Raw genomic sequence first — 18167 nt, 5'->3', positions numbered from 1 at the left:
TGAGGAGCCTGTGGATTTTCTATGCCTGTATGGACCCAGTCAGTCCAGCAAGATGCATGTTAGGTTAAATGGTGATTATATCGAAAGTGGTGTGGATATTGTCTCTGCTATAAACCAGTAACCTGCCCAGCATGTTCCCTGCCTCCTGCCTCAGAACAGTAAGCTGCAGTCTCCCCCCATCCCCAAGTTGTATATGTGACAGTAAAACACTAAAAAAATGTGTTGTACTGGCAATAGTTACAACAAAAATAAAAACAGCAATAATGTTTAGTTTGTGAACTTTAATGTTAAATTGCATGATTTTTTTTTTTACACACATCAGATACATTGTTAATATTTACATCGACATAACTCAAATCTCTAAAAACAAATAGAAGAAAAACAGGTTAAACTGTTGAACTTTCTTTCATTATTTCAGTCAAAACAGCTTATAATCATAATATTTATTTGGGTTTTACTATTCCACAAATGTGCAATGAATGTCAAAAGAAATGTGATGTAGGCTTCCTTTACTGTATATGAATATTGTAAATTGTAAAAAAACAAACAAAAACAAAACAAAAACAATAGTAATAAAACAAAATGTTACAGTCTTACAAAACACAAATCAAAACATGGCAATCATTGTCAGGACATCAAAAAGGAACAGAGTAAAAATGTATATATTTTTTATGGATGTAAAGCCCAAATTCTAGCATATTATATAGTATGTAGTAGTACTTATCAATAATAATAATACTAATAATAATCATAATAATAATAATAAAAAAGGAAGGATCTCTTGAAGATTAAATGTGTCACAAAAAGACAAAGATGTGTGTAAGTGTCTTTTCTCACAGCAGGTACAGCGATAACAAACTCCTTCAGTGGTTCAAACCAGATACCACTGCTTAAACTAAATGCTAGCACACATATCAAGCCATTGCAAGACAACAAGGTGAGCACAGGAGAAAGTCTCACAAGTTTTACTCTATTCCATTTACCATCACCATTAAGAGTAAACACTAAATTACCTTCAACACCTCAAGGTTTTTTTTTCACATCGAGCACAAACACAAGTATTTTCTTTTCTTTATTTTTTTTCCAAACATACATCTGACATGGCAAAAAATGTGAACTTTCAGTTTATGCTAATTTTCTGTGTCTAGAGGGCTTGCGTGTAGGAGGCGGTATCCTGAAATTGGCTCATCAAGCATGTTAGCTTATGTATGGTCTGAAAGTAACAGTGTAAAATGGACTATGAAAATATGTGGAGTGTTATCATATATAACTGAGTATTGTCTAAAAAAATACAGTAGCAAGCTTTTATCTTCGGTTCCTTAGATTGATTTAAACTTATTTAGGTTATATTAGTACAAATCATATTTAAAAAATATTTAAATATGTTAAGTGGCTGGGCTGTCCTTGAAAAAGCCTTTTCACTTTATCCATGATTTGTTTTTTCAAGGACAACCCTTGTATGTGATTGTCTTCACCTTTTACCCGCACCAGTTAGTTGATAACTCTGAACGAACACAACCTAGAGAACAAGGAATATTTGGTCCAACTGTGGCCCACATTTGCAGATTTCTATGGACCATATTTGACCTTGACTGACTTCACTGATTCAGGAATGACCCTGCCTGCCTCAAATCTACCTCAAGTTTACTTTATGTGATCCAGGGGTCGGGTTTGCCTTGACATTTGAGCAAGATATTTACTATAACCCATACTAAGCCCGGCTCATGATTTGCGGGCCATATCTGTCCTAAACAATACTTGGTAGAGCCTTAGGTGACAAAAAGTCATCCAGATTAGGCCCAAATGCATCTGCTATCTGAGAATGGACCCATGAAGTAATGAACCTCAAACCAACCTCTGAACACGTTTTCGTATAAAGATATGATTAATACAGCATATGGTAAACGGATAATGTAAACTGGGAAAGCGTAGCAAGTTGCCAATCAAGTATGTTTTTATTTCCCTTCAGATAATTTTAATGTAATTGCTAGCGTGAAAGCAAATGGACAAAAAAATCCAAGAAAAACTATGTCTTTGGCAACTACTGGTAGATGACAGTGAAAATAACAGTAGCCTGAAGGGAAGGATAATGAGACATGGACAGTGAGCAGAAAGTAGGTACTGTTGGATCTCAAGCCCTTTGTTTTTCTTCTTAGCTAATGAGGATAACATTCTCTTCTAACAGTCCAAAATAGCCAGTCAAACTTCATAACAGCAAAGCAATTATGAAACGTAATGAAGGATCCAGCTGAAAGACTGCCAATTCACCTCTTCACATAACAACCCAGTCATTAACCGTCATTAAAGGGGTAGTCCATGTCATTACAGATTGATAATTAGTTTTACAAATTAATTGGCATTTCTTATATTTTTTTTAGTCCACCAGTAAACACCTGATCACACATACATTATAGTATATGACTTTCAAAGAAGCAAGCATATGATTGACAGACAGAATACAAACAAAAGAACCACGTTGCTATAAAAGGTCACTACCACTGTGGGAGATGTAAAAAAACAAAAAAAATAGAGAAAACATTTTGAGTGGCATATTCTGTACAGACAGTTGGCAAAACCCAAAATATTCAAAGGTGAGGAGGCAATAAAAAGCAAACAGGATGAGTGGGCACATGTGAAGGGTAAAGGATTGAGTGGTGGAAGAGAGTAGCTGGTGGCGAGGATGCTAACATCACGAGATAACTGGGGCCCTATAGCTTCAGTGGAGCAAGCAGCACACAATACACAGGGGATTGAGGGACACTTTCATATGGCAGGGGGAAGCCCACAAGTGTTTTAAGCCTATAGAGGAAACAGAAGCGAGGTGGGGATAGATGCACATCTGTTCAGCAGAGCTTTGTTTTTCACGAAGCATTTGTGGCACTATCATGTTGCCTCTCACTGAGATAATAGTTACGTGGCATGTCACACAGATTGCTCCTTTGGGAAAGTGAATGGAGCTCGAGGGCCGTGGGTGGGGAAGCTCGTGTTGGAGTACATGGGCTCGTTGGAGGGGTGCTGAGTGTAAGGGTGCTGAGGCAGGAAAGTAACAGGAGGGTGAGCAGGCTGAGACTCAGGGAATTGTTCCATGTTGCAGACACGTTGGTAGCTCATATATTCAGCTGGGTTCAAAGGCTCTTCTGGATGCCTCCCAGAGTCCTGTGTGGAGACGGAAAAAAGAAGAAAATACTGCAGGGTCACAAAGTTTTTGATGAGAGTTGACTGAGCGACTTCACAGTAATACAGAACCATACACAGCAGAGCAGCGTCTTTTGAAGTACTCAAGCATTTTATGTCTTTAAATGATTTGGGCATGTCACACTTCTGCCATGTCACATATGCACAACACAACTCTTTGCACCGAGGGCCCTATATTCATGAATCACAAAGCTGCTGATCCTTTATTATAGAAAAATACAGAAATAAAATATCTTTCAATTGCAAAATATTAGGGTCACATACAGGAAAAGATAAGAGTTATCACATTTTAAATTCAAAATTTTATTCTTGATTTTTTTCCTCAACATTTTAACTTTTTTCTTTTAATTTCACCACCTTCACAAAATTTAATTATGCATTGTCAAAATCTAAAAATAGTCTGTCTATAGTTTAAAAACTCTCCATAACATGGTTCAAACCTCATTGACTCTAACTTACAAAATTATATTTATGTTAATAATCAGTGAGCCACTGATTTCACAGACCAAGACAAATTATTTATGCTGTTATCATCTTATAAAGTGTTTCTTTATAAATAAATGTCTACACAGAACAGCATGAAGTGTTTTGGTGTTGTAGTCTATCCTGCTTTTGTCAGTTTTTATGAAACAAAAACAGCCATTATTCTGATGTTACATGATGTTGTCAGAAGGGTCTGATTGTTCATCTGCTTTTTACAATGAAATGCTCTAAGTGCTACTTATAAAGCTTATAATGGCACTAAGATCTCTGATAGAGCAGCAAGTCTGCCTTCTCAGCATGTCAGTCACTTTGTTATCCTTGAACTGGGAATTTGGCTCCAACTTGGGAGTCGATGAGTTAGAATCAACAAATTCAGCTGGCAGAAAAGATGCAACTTTGGTATTTATTTTGTATTAAATAATAATTTAATTAGCACTTTTTTTAGGTTCATCCTCATTATAAACATCATTGATAGTGAATAAATATGTTGTGTATGTACTTCACACTTTAATATCTGCATAAATGCGATTTCCCGACAGAAAAGGCAATTATACACCTACTTGTGGGTGACATTGACAGGTTAGATTTACCTCACTGAATATTCTGCATTACCATCAGCAATCCCTTTACTAAATTAAATTGTGTGCCAACATGTGATTTGGTAGGTGGGAAGTCAAGTTTCAAACATCATAATTGTTTTCCGCTGTTACATTTGTTGACACTCCTTCCCAGAATGCTCCCTGTCCAATTCAACAGATTAGGGTTTTTTTAAAATAGCACAAGCAGATGAAGCCATGAACTCACCACAGTACACCACAGAAACAAAATTACCTTAGTGGCAGTATAACATTACCAGTCATGAATATAGTGCCCTCAGCACTGAGCTGTTTTGGGGGACTCTGAGAAATTAAATTTCTAGCTTTTTAAAGAACGTTAATTGAAATCACTGAAAACCTTAAGCAGCTCTAAATTAAATAGTGTTTTTAAAAGATCTTGGATGTGCTTTGAAGTGAGGCGATTATAATAAAAATGAAATGAGGTGGTGAATAGAAGACATGCAAAAACAAAACAAAATGATAAGAATGATAGTGAAAATGCAACTTACGAATAATCGTCAAGCATCTCTACATCTACGAAAACGATGATCCCAACTCTGTAAATATTGTGGTGGAGCAACAAAACCAGAAGGAGACTTAAACCTGCCTACAAATCATTGCATTCATCAAAACAAAGTATAAAATTGATAACTCCATTACATGAAAAGCTAGCCCAGCAGAACAAATAAATATAGTAAAATGGATAAAACATGAGGTACACATCGAGGAACTGTTAATAAGCAGGCAACCAGCACAATGACACACAAAAAAAAGATTTTTCAAATAGCATAACGTAAACCTCTGTATTGCTACATGTATGATATTTTGAGAGACAAAAGATGCTGTAATAGTAAAGCAAGGGGAAGCTGTTAATGGTGACAGTGTGAGAACTAAGCTTGTGTGAAGGTGAACTGGATTTTTCACAGCATAAGACATGCAAGTAAACCCCTCTTGACACACATGCGGCAGACATTGGCAGAAGCGTCTGAAAAGCTTATTTGTTTCAGGTCAGTATCAAGGACCACTGAAGATGTTAAGAAAACTTTCTACTTTGTCACGTTATTAATTTCTTTTGTGTGCAGAAAAGACCTTGGTGATATCAAGAAAAATTAAAAGCAGCAGTCTGAGGAGCAGCTTTTCCATCTTAAAGGCTTGTCTCAAGACATTTGGGATTTAGATTTGAAACTTTAGCAGACGTCTGTAGAAAAAGTCTGATTCAATGTTAGGTATTGTCCCTTTGAAGAGAAATACACCCTGCCTAATTCAAATACACTCTTGCACGAGTAAAAACCCTGAATTCTAAATTTGTAGGCTGAATAAATCAGAGATTATTTGATTTAAAAAAAAAAAAAATTCCCCTCTTGCCCCTGTGGGCGGTCTATCCTTCAAGCTCGTGTCTTCTACCAGAGGCCTGGGAGCTTGAGGGTCCTGCAGTATCTTAGCTGTTCCTGGGACTGCGCTCCTCTGGACAGAGATCTCCGATGTTGTTCCTGGGATCTGCTGGAGCCACTCGTCCAGCTTGGGAGTCACCGTACCTAGTGCTCCGATTACCACTGGGACCAGTGTTACCTTCACCTTCCACATCTTCTCAAGCTCTTCTCTGAGCCCTTTGTACTTCTCTAGCTGTTCCTTTTTACTGATGTTGTTGTCATTTGTGATCACTACAGCGACATCAGGAAGATGGAACACGAGAAGCTTGAGAAGTACAGGGGGGCAGTGGGCTCAGAAAAGAGCTCAGACAAGAGTTATATACCATCCAGTAATTTGATTCTTACAAAGAATATTAAGTTAGCATGCAGATAACAACTGGAAACTACTAATCTGGTTATTCTGTACATTTAAACAATGACCAACAAAAAGATTAAGTAAATGAAACCAAAATGTAACAAATTTAAAATGGAAACATAAGTGGATGAGAATGGATGGAAGGATGGATGATGGGTGAAAAACATTGTGGTATGTATTTTATTATTGTATTAATTGTCTTGATTTAGCTATTTATTTATTTAAATATGTGTCAGTTAAAAATTGTGTGTCACAGCAAACACCCTGTGAAGTTGCTTTTGCACCTCCATATATTTAAAAAAAAAGAAGAAGAAGAAGAAAAACTCTATGCAGGCAGTCTGTTTTCCCTGTTTTTGTTTGAGCTGCATTATCCATCCACAAATTCATGCTTCATGCTTGGTCTGCACCTGTCATAAGACGTATGCACTGCACAGGTCACCAGTCTATCTCAGGGCTAACACAAAGAGACAGCCATTCACTCTTATGTCCACACCTTCAGCCAATTTAGAATCATCATTAAACCCCTGTATGTCTTTGGAAAGTTCCAAATGTGCAAAAGAAAAATCATAGAAAAGTACTCTTGCTATGATTAACCAGACATTTTTTCTTTCTGTCCCAGACATTCTAGAATTGATTTTCAATTATAAAAAAAGACTGTTTAACATTGGAAGAGCAAGGCTTTGATGCTTGTATTTAGAACTTTAAAATATCACTGCAATTTGTAGATTAAATAACTCAAATGAAGGATACCAGCAAACAAAAATCGAACGTTTATTAAAGGTAGCAAAGAGAACATTTTTAGAGAACTTTTTATACGCATAAGGTAATCAGGGAAACTCAAAGCAAGACAAAAGAGAAAACTGACTATTAAAGTACAACATTAATGGACAAGAGGATTCAACTAAACACAGACATGAAAACACACTAAAATGATAGAAACACAAGGGAAGCTAGGATGAAGAACTTAAAGCACAAAACAAAACAATGAAAATCACACAACAGACCTAACCAGAGATTTCAAATATTACAAATGATCAGACTTATTGTGGAATACAAGGAAATCAAGACAGGAACACAAAACTGAACGTTAAACAGTGACTCAAGATTAAATCAAAATGGTGACAACAAAAAAACAGACACACATAGACACACACTTTTTTTTTTTGTTAAATTTATGCTATTTTTTCCACTTAATGGTGACTCTGAATAGAGGCCAGTTTGAAAGCATCTTTTCTGTTGCTAACAAATTCCAGAGTTCCATTAAACTGCTGGGCAGTGAGCCCAGGAGTTTTCATGATTTAGGACAATTGCCTATCTGAAGCTGTGTAATGATTTTTGAAGGGAAATTAAATGCAAAGGTCATTTATGGAAAATACTTTTTTGGAATTAAGATTTAAAGGAGTACAAGACATTTTTATCAGCCTACTTATCAGAGTTATTTCCCCAAGGAATGGCCATTACTCGAGAAGTGAAAAAATAAAGTTGACTAAGTCCTGTCTGAAAAATGGGATCCTGAACATTACAATTAAACGTTTAATAACAAGATATTTAATAAGCTCACACTTAACATTAGCTTAGATTATTCTTTATTTTTAATTGCTATACTTCTCGATAGTTTCCATATCTGTGTTTTTCAGTAATGGTTAAACAATTAATAATAAAATAATATTGGAGGAACTCAACATTTAAATAACGTCACTGGTTACAGTTTCTTTTTTTTAATATATCTTAAATACATTGACCAGAAACTTTTGAGTGTACAGCTCAAAATTTAGATGTACAGCTTATAGGTAATAGTTGTAAGTGTAACGTATATATCTCAGCATTAATATAGAACAAGTTAACAGTGAGTTGAAACACAGTGTGTTTATTTCAATTCTATCTTTTTGGTAATTTAACTGTAGTGCATTTGTTGCTTAAGCCTAGTTCTGGTGCTATAGGTCAGAACGACAGTGTGTAGTAGTCTGTATACGTTATTAAGGCGGGGATAAGGGTCACTCATAGACACAGAAAGTCTATAAATGAGACAAGGTTGTTCCCAAACCCTGAAACTGCATCTAAGCTAGATGACAGAAGCCAACTGAAAACCTTCAACATACCTATGCTCTTCTTTCTTCCTGTCATGTGAGCAGAAGCAGATTGAACATTTGATGAAACAGAGATAGTACATCTGCAGTTAAATGTAGCTTTCCCTTCACTAGACTTGATCATGAACTGAGATTGTACCATTGTCCCTTATTTCAGGCTACCATGATTAATTTTATCTTCGCTACTTTAAACCACCTTAATTTGACATTTTTATTACAGTTTGTAGTTAATAAATGTACCTTGCATTGCACTGGCTGGGTGAATTAAAATAATTAACATAAAATAATTAACATAAAATTGTTACACTGAACATTACAACCTTAAAGTAAGCTTGAAGTAGAATGTGTATGTTTTCCTTTTTATAAAGAAAAAATAAAGACATTTCTTGGAGCTGTTTCACATTAAAAGTCGACATGCTTTGTTTCGGAGAGCGCTGCACATTGCACCATCAGTCACCATTGATCCATCGTTTCACAAATTACACATCTTACTCATTCCAGCATTTAATTGAAGAGTAATTGGATTTATTGACCCTTGTGGTTTGATTTATTCCCATGTTGCTCAGCATCTGTGCTTCAGGCCACGTTCACTCCAAAATAAAACATTTGTCAAAAGTCTGTAATTCAACACAGTAATACAGCTGATATTTATGGTTTTGTAGAGTTCACTTAAACTTCCAGTATCATTTTATTCCCCTTGAGGAAAAAAACATGCACTGTTGGCAGTGTAAAAGAAAGACAACCACAGCCTGCCTACCAGCGCTGGTTTTGTCTAGCATCACTATCCAGACAGCTAAGGCCAGAAAGAAGAACAAGAAGACAACAACAAGCACATAAGATGCCCTATTGTATTTAAACACAATAAACATAAACTACATCAGGAAACAGAAAAGGTCAAATTAAGTGGATATTTTTAAAAAGGAGCATCAATAGCTTTGACAGTATGGTTCTGTTCAAACAAACAGTTTGAAAACAATAAAAAACAAAGCTAATTGTGTTACCAGTTTCACAATTATTTCAAAACTATTGCAAGAAGTGTTTTGGAGGATTTGGATAATAGTGGAAACAAGCATTTGAAATGTAAAACTTCAAAAGCTATTTAAATTATTTTACACTATAATTGGGTTATACTCATAGGAAAGTCAGACTTCTAACTTTGTTTAAATGTAAAGCGAAAGCGCACAAAAAGAACCATCACCTGTGCATACTTAAAAAATGAACGCTAATCTAAATGAAATCTGATTCACCTTGAAGTCATTTTAAGCACCGGTATATAAAGAGTAGATAACATAACCTTGGAGAATGATGGCACAAATAAGTTTTCATATCTGATAATGTAATAGCTCTGTCAAAGCCAGCGGATGCTAGAAAAATACAATCAGGCTGTGATTAACAGTTCGCTGATTTATTTCACTGATTACTTCTAAATCATAGGCCAAAGGTGAACTGCACAGGCAGAAAATGAAATGATAATGTTGTCACCCTGGATATAAACTAGTGGTTGAGTCTCTGGCTCAGCAAACACAGATTTTATTGAATGGTGTAACCCCGTGACTGGAGCCAGCCAAGACAAGGCTTATTACAAACAGGGAATGTCAACAGGCATTTCCCCAGAGAAGTTAATGTTGGAACAGCGGGCCATCCGTTATAGAGCTGCTGACTGAACGTGTTATATAAACTAACAGAAGAAGTAAATCAATAAACATTAATTTTTCTGCTTTGTCTCAGAACTGTGGAACGTGAATGTTGAACAGATCCAATAATCTGTTTCGCTCAGATACCAGTTTTCAGATACTGTAATCTACTGTTTTTGCCCAGTGCTGGAAAAATGCGTTGACTTCTAGTTTTGTAAAAATGTTATTATTATGATTACACACTTCTAACACTACAAATGGTAATCCTTTGCGTTTGTGTCTATATTTCATAACCATTAAATACCAAACAGCGGTTTCAGTCATCACCCCTTTGGGCAGGCGGGCGGTAAGGATCTAAGATTTATGAAAATCTTGTGAATGCAATAACTCGAGAAGAAAGACACCCAGGGTTTTCAAAATGATACCCTCAGTGTCTCCACTAAAAATCAAGGGTGAGTCAGAGTCTCAGTGACCTCGACCTAACCCACTAAACAGTGAACGTCAGATGTGCGGATCATGTCTACATTGGGTCCGTCGGTCCATGACCAATTTGGCACATCTATACGATGTCCAAACTAGGTCCACAAGATGTCCAACCATGAAACAACTTTAATGTCAGTGTGATGCTCAACACTTGAACTTTGGACTTATTCATTTTTCTGGAAATCATCTGGATGTCTATGACAGGTGCAAGAAATTTACATGATTAATGATTAATATCAATATTGTTCTTATCAACATAATACATTTGAATATGGGTTATATATAAAAAAGTACATGTGGGTATTTTTGGGGGGTTATTTTACATTTTGCTGTTTTTCTTCTACTGGTTTCTTTTATTTCAATTATTCAAATTATTTGTTTGTAACCAATTTAAAAATGTCATTTATGTGTTGAAATATTAAAAACATTGAAATCCATGTTAAAATATAAAATAAAAATGTTTAAAATATTTAGAAAAATGTTAGGCTTCCTTTTAAAAGGAATATGATATGTTTAACAAGTTTAAAAGAGCATTTGCATTATATTTGGTTCATTTTCACAAGTATCCTGTTTTCTTGTGAAGACCTTTCTAAGAGGAAGTAAATGTGGTTGTGATCAGTAGCAAGACTGAGAGAGGTTGTGATGAAAAGTATGAGAAGATTGTGCAAGTGTGTATGAACTGGATTATCTGCTCGACAGTCTTTGTCGATACACACATTTTGCAAACTGCCTTTGAGAAACTCGGGACATGCTCCATGCAGAAGCTCACTTTTTTTAGTGTCAAGAGCCCGCGCCATCTTGGAGACGTCTGCTGATCACTCTGCATTCCTTCACACATAACTGTTTCAGTACATAAAACATGGGCCTACAAAGACTATATGTAGTCTTTGTATCCAATGTTGGATAACACCTCCCACCCACTCCATGACATGTTGGTCAGTCACAGGAGCTCGTTCAGTGAGAGACTGAGATTACCGAAAAGCACCACTGAACAACACAGGAAATCATTCCTGCCTGTGGCCATCTCCCTGTACAACGCATCCACTTAACACACTGTTTGCTGCTACAGCTACACATGTTTCTTTTCCAACTATTTATTTATAAGTGACTTATGTATGTATGTATGTATGTATATATATGTATATATTGTACTATTCTTAGTTAGCGTATTGTCTGTCTTGTCTTAATGTTGGTTTAAAATGGAGCACTGTAACAAAAAATAATTTCCCCCAGGGATCAATAAAGTATTCTGATTCTGATTCTGATATAAGCAGCATTAAAACAAGGTCTAAAATGAGTCAAAGTCTGGCACTGAAAACATGTCCACAACAAACACATTTGGACTATTAGTAGCCAGTACACGGAGGTCCTACGGACCTCAACACTAGACGTTCAACAGATGTAGAAAAAAAAAAGACACCTGGAAATACAAAACAACCCCCTCAGTGGACCAAAATGTATGTCCAAAATGACTTACAAAAGACATCACTCGGTAGTCACTTTGCACAGTGGAAAAGGTCAGAGGTCAGGTTTTCTAAAACTCTTGTGAATGCTATGATTCAAGTAAGATGTTATCTAAGATTTTGATACTATATCTACTGAAAACTACATCTACTAGGAGGCAGAGGGATACCACTGGCCACAATATTCACAATATTTTTAAAAGTTATGATACTTTGACACAAGACTTTCTTTCTTTCTTTCTTTCTTTCTTTCTTTCTTTCTTTCTTTCTTTCTTTCTTTCTTTCTTTCTTTCTTTCTTTCTTTCTACCATAAAACTAATACACTCTTTACATTTTTCCACTTACAGGATGTGAGTGTGATAAAGATTTTGAGAACCCAAAACCAGAAATAATTGTATTTAACTGTGGATATTTTTTGGACGAATTCTTCCAGCATGCAGCTGCCAAAGGTTTAATACCAAAGATAAGTCTTGGGTGTTAGTAAAGACTTGGCTCCACATCAAAGCCGGGGTACTGTATGCAAGAATATTGAAATCTGTAATTTATTTAGCCTTAATCTCAGGATGGTGCAGTAGCACATTTTATTGATATACTGTCTATTTGGTAACAAAAAAAAATAATGCTATCTTTTTTCAAATTTCAACTGGTTTTAATCCACATTTAAATATTTACCGGCATCTACACTAAATAGACTGTGTTTCTTTTCTCTTATGCAAATAGGTTCTTAGGCTTAAAATCTTACTGCACTACACAAAATACATGAGACCATTTCTCAGTACATTTAGTGCACCCTTGCAATAATAATGTGTACTTAAACTGTCAGTGCTACTGATGCTTCTGCTAGACTAATTGTCTGGTAATTTACAAACAGTTGCTACTAATACTCTACTGGCTGCTTGTTATGTAGCTTTTGATTAGCCTTGCCCCCACCTGACATTCACTTGTAGGCCCCGACTTTGTTGGTAGTTTATTGTTGTCACTCTCCAATCTCTGCTGGGCTGGGCTGCATTGCATGACTGCTTGCCTGAAGTAATCCTTTGTCGTCTCTCTCTCTCTTTTGCTAATATAAAATGTGTAATGCAAGTCCAATCTTTTTTGTTACATCTCTGGCCATCTCTGCACTCACTCAGAACAAATTTGAACAAGTTTTATGCTCCCTGTGTAGAAATATAGAAATATCACTATAGTACTTTCTTCAGACTTTGTCCAAACAGTGTAAGTTAGAAAAAACTAATAATACATACAAATACAACACTGTGCAAAAGTGCCATCATCATTTCTTTATGCCTTGCTTTGAAGGATAGGCATTAGTTGCTTTTTCTCTCGTTTTCAGTGCAGTCCTTGTTTTTTTTTTTGTTTTTTTTTGCCACCTAGAACTGACCTATTAAAATATTTCAGTATAAAAATGGCACCTCACTCAAGGGATGAACCCATTTTGTGTCACATGCATTACAAACAACTTACTTAACTATAAATAAGTAACTCATCATAATCATTCTGCAAAAACATTTTTGTCCATTTCATCAGTTGAATAAAACATGCACAAAGATAAAAAGTATGCACAAAAACAGAAACACAATTTTTGCACCAACAAGATGATGGCTAAAGCATTACTAGCTGGAAATTTGGCATGTCTTCGCCTGATGTACAGTGTGTCCTTATAAAGTGCGAGGAAACTGGACAAGTGGGGCACAAAAGAATAAGTGTCAGGCCTTCAAAACTATCTATAGCCGATGGACAGTACTTATAGTAACTCTTTAAAATACAGTGGAAGCTCTGTCAGGGTTTGGGCTGAATTTCAGTCAGTGGTGTTGGAGAAATTGATGGAATTATGGGCTCCATCAGATTTTTTACCTACCATGCAAAGCCATCTGGAAAGAGTATAAATGGTAATGGGTTTATTTTTTAGCATGGAGTACTAGTGAAATAAAATGATGCCTGGAGAGAAACACAGAGGTCTGGGCACAGAGTGAAACACAGTGCCCAGACCTCAACATCTTTTAATCCATCTGGGATCATCTTGACAGAGAATGGAGCCAAAAATGGTCAGCATCCAATGAAGAGTACATTGGAAGTCCCTTCATAAACCCTGGAGAACTATACCTGAAGACTACTTAAAAATGATAAGAAAACTTGTATAAGTTCATTCAGGCTGTGTCGAAGGATGAAGGTGGTGATAGCAAATACTGACTTTCAAGTTTGTTATAATTGTTCCTTTTCTTGTTTTACTAGCAAAAAACCCCCAAAAAGCAGTATGGCTTAAGAATATGGCACAGTCCATTGGATAATTTAGGAAAGAATAGAACAGAGTAGCATTTTATTGTCATCGTACATGTATGATGACATATGGAATAAATTAGGAAATTTAAATAAATACATAAAAACATTTTATAGTAAAATTATTGTCACTCTCCCAGTCTATGCAATGCAAAGTTTGCTCTGCATTTGCAGGGACAGGCTAGTTTACTCTACATTCAAAAAATGAATGTGTTCCATCTGAATTGTCAAACTGAAGCACATTTTCTCTGTGTTGTTTTATTATTAAACTCTTCCACAACAGAACTTTTAGTTTAACTGAACTGTTATGTGTGGGTCTATTTATTGATGGCACACATTTTAATTTACCCTTGTTGTCACATTGGGTCATCAAGGGGCAAATAATTAGAACTAAGTAGATGAGCCCAGCTTCTTGTCTCCTGGCAACAAGCTAGACTCCTCTGTTTATTGTCGTCTTTTATTTGTTTTAGTGTAAGACATCACAGAGCGTCTGGGTTGAGAAAAATGTTTGTTATTTACGGACATCACGTCCTGTGATTTCTGGCTACTTAGCTGCTCAAAATTCAAACAGTATCTCCTGATACCATCTGGGGCTGCCAGTGAGTGAATACCTAATGTAGCTTTAAATATTTTGCTCTCTAGAGATGTCACACCTGCAAATTACTTCAATAGTAAATCTGAAATTGCAGTTTAGGGCAACAAGTAGTAATAATGGTGCTTCTGTTATCACATAAAGATTCTCATTCCAGCTTTGTTAACTAATGCAAAACATTCATTTTAAGATGTGATTTATCAAAGCTTTTGTGTGCAGTAATGCATTTTATATCTACATTTAGCTCATTTAGCTAAAATTTTGAAAAAAAAAACAAAAAACAAGTAAATCCTGCAACAGTGTTTTATGAACACACATTTTGTACTACTTCTCTTCATGCCTTTAACCTTGAAGCCTCCTGGCTTGGCTGAACAACAACTTGCAGAAACACACAGAAACCAGTCTAACCACTTTAGCAGCACGGCGATTTGTGCCCCTGTTCCACTTTCCTGTATGCGTATAAGGAGTATTTCAAGTGGTGTAGATGACTGTTTGCATGTGATGGAAGGATTTCTCCCAGCTGTCTTGATTTGGGTACAGATCAGACATCAGAGCAGAGTCTTGTAGATGAGAGCATGTTTCCTCTGCTACCAATCAGGGCTGTCAAGTGTGTCATAATCACTTGACAACCACCTTTGGCGTGTGCGCAACTGCTCAGAAAAGCATTTTACATATGATATCTTCAATATTTTACATTATTTTGCCATTAAGTCAAAAAAGTGACATAAAAACAGACTAAAGAACTATTTCATTTTGTTTTTATAAGACCAGAGATGTTCAAAATCCCAAACGTTTTTCATGCAAAATAGTCATGCTGCTAAATCTCGCACATTATGGACAGGAATGCTCTACAGATTTCTCTGGAATCAGACTTCATGCATAAAGAGACTAAAAGGAGCATCAAGAAAACATGAAGAAAAGGAGTTAAAAATTGCTTTGTCTTTGCCAGCGAGCCATATTTTGCATGACATTTTGTGAAAATTATAGAGCACTTGTGTGGCTGATCTTATATTCTCTCACTACAATGTGCTTTTCAATTTCTGCACCACACGTCTCTGCTCGAGTGCTGTTGTGTTAAATGACACCCTAAAAATCACTCTGATTCAATCAAACTTTCTGAAGAGCAACATAGGGGATATCAAAAGATGACCAAGGCTGAAGAGGAAGGTAGACAAGGGAACCATGTGGATCATATAAAGGAAGGTCAGTGCATGTGAAAAGGGTATGAATGAAGGGATGGAGTGCATTGGTCTGTATACCTTGAGGCCAAAGTCTGAGGGGAAAGGCCTATAATGGCATGCGTTAGTGTGAGCTAGGCTGGATGGTTGCATACTCGACAAGATCCCCAGGGCCAGTGTGAGCAGAGCTTCGTGGGCTTGGAGAGGAGGCCAAAGCTGCAGTATCCAGCTCCGCATACTGGACATCACAGTCCTTGTGGCCAGAGTTCTGGAGACAAGAGAGGCGAAAGTGTGTGAGGAGTGAGGCAGCCAAAAAAATGAGAGTGTGAAAAAGATAGAAAGCTGACGAGAGAAAGAGAAAGTGGGAGAGAGCAAGTGAAAGGCAGACAGATGAGAAAATGGATGGCTGAAGGTTGAATGGTCGTGGGGACATTTTGAGTGTGTGAGCAGCAGTGTTAGAGTGGAAGACAAAGAAAAATTTGTGCGCATGGGGAGGAAAAGAAAACGTGAAAGGTGAAAATTATTATGACGAGCCAGCAATGGAGTCGTTGAACAGAAACTCACAACAGTGGGGAAATTATTATATATTAAATCAAAAATTAGAGATGGAAAAGAATTTAATCTTTGTTTACTATGCACATACCATTATTCTATTATTTTTCCATATTTATCCATAAAGTGTTGGCATGCGCAACAGGATCATATTTTGGTCCAGCTGCTATTTTTTTTCTTAAGATTATGTGTGCATAGCTCATCTATGTCAAAGGAGCTTGCAAAGAAAAGCGTCTGGACTTCTTTAAGTTGCTTGAAGACGTTTCACCTCTCATCCGTGAAGCTTCTTCAGTTCTAAGGTCAAATGGTGGAGAGTCCCAGATATAAACCTAGTGGGAGTTTCCCCCCACAGAGGGACAAAAGGACCCCCTGATGATCCTCTAATCGCCTGAGCCAAGGTGGGAAACTGGGCGTGGGTCCCAATCAGCCAGAGTTTCGGGTGTGTTCATTGTAAAACCTGGCCCCACCTTATCATGCGAATTCCTGAGGTCAGATGGCCCAGGATGTGAGTGGGCGTTAAGGCGTCTGGGAAGGGATCTCAAAACTGGATTACAGATGGCAGAGAGTTGGTGTCGTAAACCCCCGCCTCTGTTCAAAGATGGTCGCTCACAGTGGACATAGATGGCTTCTTTCACTCCTCTTTCAAACCATCTGTCCTCTCTGTCCAAAATGTGAACATTGGCATCCTCGAAAGAGTGACCTTTATCCTTAAGATGCAGATGGATTGCTGAGTCTTGTCCTGTGGAGGTGGCTCACTTTTGACCTTAGAACTGAAGAAGCTTCTCGGATGAGAGGTGAAACGTCTTCAAGCAACTTAAAGAAGTCCAGACGCTTTTCTTTGCAAGCTCCTTTGACTACAATGACCTGGATGACTGAGAACCTTCACAGACATAGCTCATCTATGTATATCCAGGAAATGATGTACATTTGATAGTCATGAAAACTGGATTCCAACGGAAACAAACACAAAACAAGCCAAACCCACCGCGGGCACGCGCAGCTCTAATGCCTGGATTATACTGAACATATGTCCATGTAATCCTTCAGACTACAATGAAACTAATAAATGTGTCCTGATCACAGTCTGAATTAACTGTTTACATTGGCAACCACGGTTACCCTGTGGCACATGGAGATACTTGCAAAGCCCAGAAGCGAGTTAATGGAGATGCTTGTGTGGCTTCCATTGTGCTGATATTTCAGTGTGCATGTAAACATAGACAAAGACCTTCATTCAACTAGAATTCGACCACTGAGCACAAAAAACAAATCCAATGACTGACTCGATGAGGAATTGGCCAAGTGGATGATTGAGCAAATGACCTTAATGGGGTGATCAATAAATGACAATGACAGCTTTGAACGCTCTTTATCCAAATCCAATAAAACAAAACACGTTGTTGCTCCATTAATAAAAATTTACAAAAAATAAAAAAGGTGATTTCGTTTATCATTTATCAATTGAAAATAGCCGAAAACTGTAGAAAACCAACATAATATCTTGTGCCCCCTTTAAAAATGTATCTTATGTAGGAAAAGTGAAAATGGATTTATTTGATTTTCCTTATTTTAATAAAATAAACAATCTAAACAGAGCTCAGATAGGCAATGATGATGAAATAAAATGTAAGTTTTTTAAAAACAGAACAACAGGGTTCAAAGTGTCTCTGAACTGATTGTACAACCCACAAACAAAATGCTTGCTGTAATGAAATCAGTGGAGTAAAATTAAGAGTGGTTAAGTAAATGCAAAGCACAAATGCACCACATCTAAAGCTGCATGGTAAAGACTTGTGAACGAGAAATGGAATGAAATGATACGTGTTGCATCAATGTACTTTA

The 18167-nt window shown here is 36.8% G+C and overlaps 1 protein-coding gene across 3 annotated transcripts in view; it reads right to left on the bottom strand.

Annotated features, from left to right (window-relative positions):
* Positions 1-276: 276 nt before the first annotated feature.
* nectin1b (nectin cell adhesion molecule 1b) overlaps positions 277-18167 on the bottom strand; it is a 162467-nt gene continuing 144576 nt past the window's right edge. Inside the window, exons 9-10 of one of the 3 annotated variants that reach the window (XM_085429105.1) lie at positions 15855-16041; positions 3024-3156 (exon numbers count right to left, since the gene is read on the bottom strand). In XM_085429105.1, the coding sequence (XP_085285231.1) occupies positions 15898-16041 (144 nt within the window). In that variant the 3' untranslated portion in view covers positions 3024-3156; positions 15855-15897. Of the gene's footprint in view, positions 3157-15747; positions 16042-18167 lie in introns of those variants that run through there. The other 2 variants (XM_085429102.1, XM_085429104.1) reach the window with 2 other exon arrangements.

Source organism: Rhamphochromis longiceps, linkage group LG14 (assembly GCF_057381845.1).
Source record: "Rhamphochromis longiceps isolate RC_006_pf linkage group LG14, R_longiceps_female_GT1.1, whole genome shotgun sequence".
NCBI classification, from domain to species: Eukaryota; Metazoa; Chordata; class Actinopteri; order Cichliformes; family Cichlidae; genus Rhamphochromis; species Rhamphochromis longiceps.
Note: the sequence above shows the minus strand (reverse complement) of the source record. Positions and strands in the feature narration are given on the sequence as shown.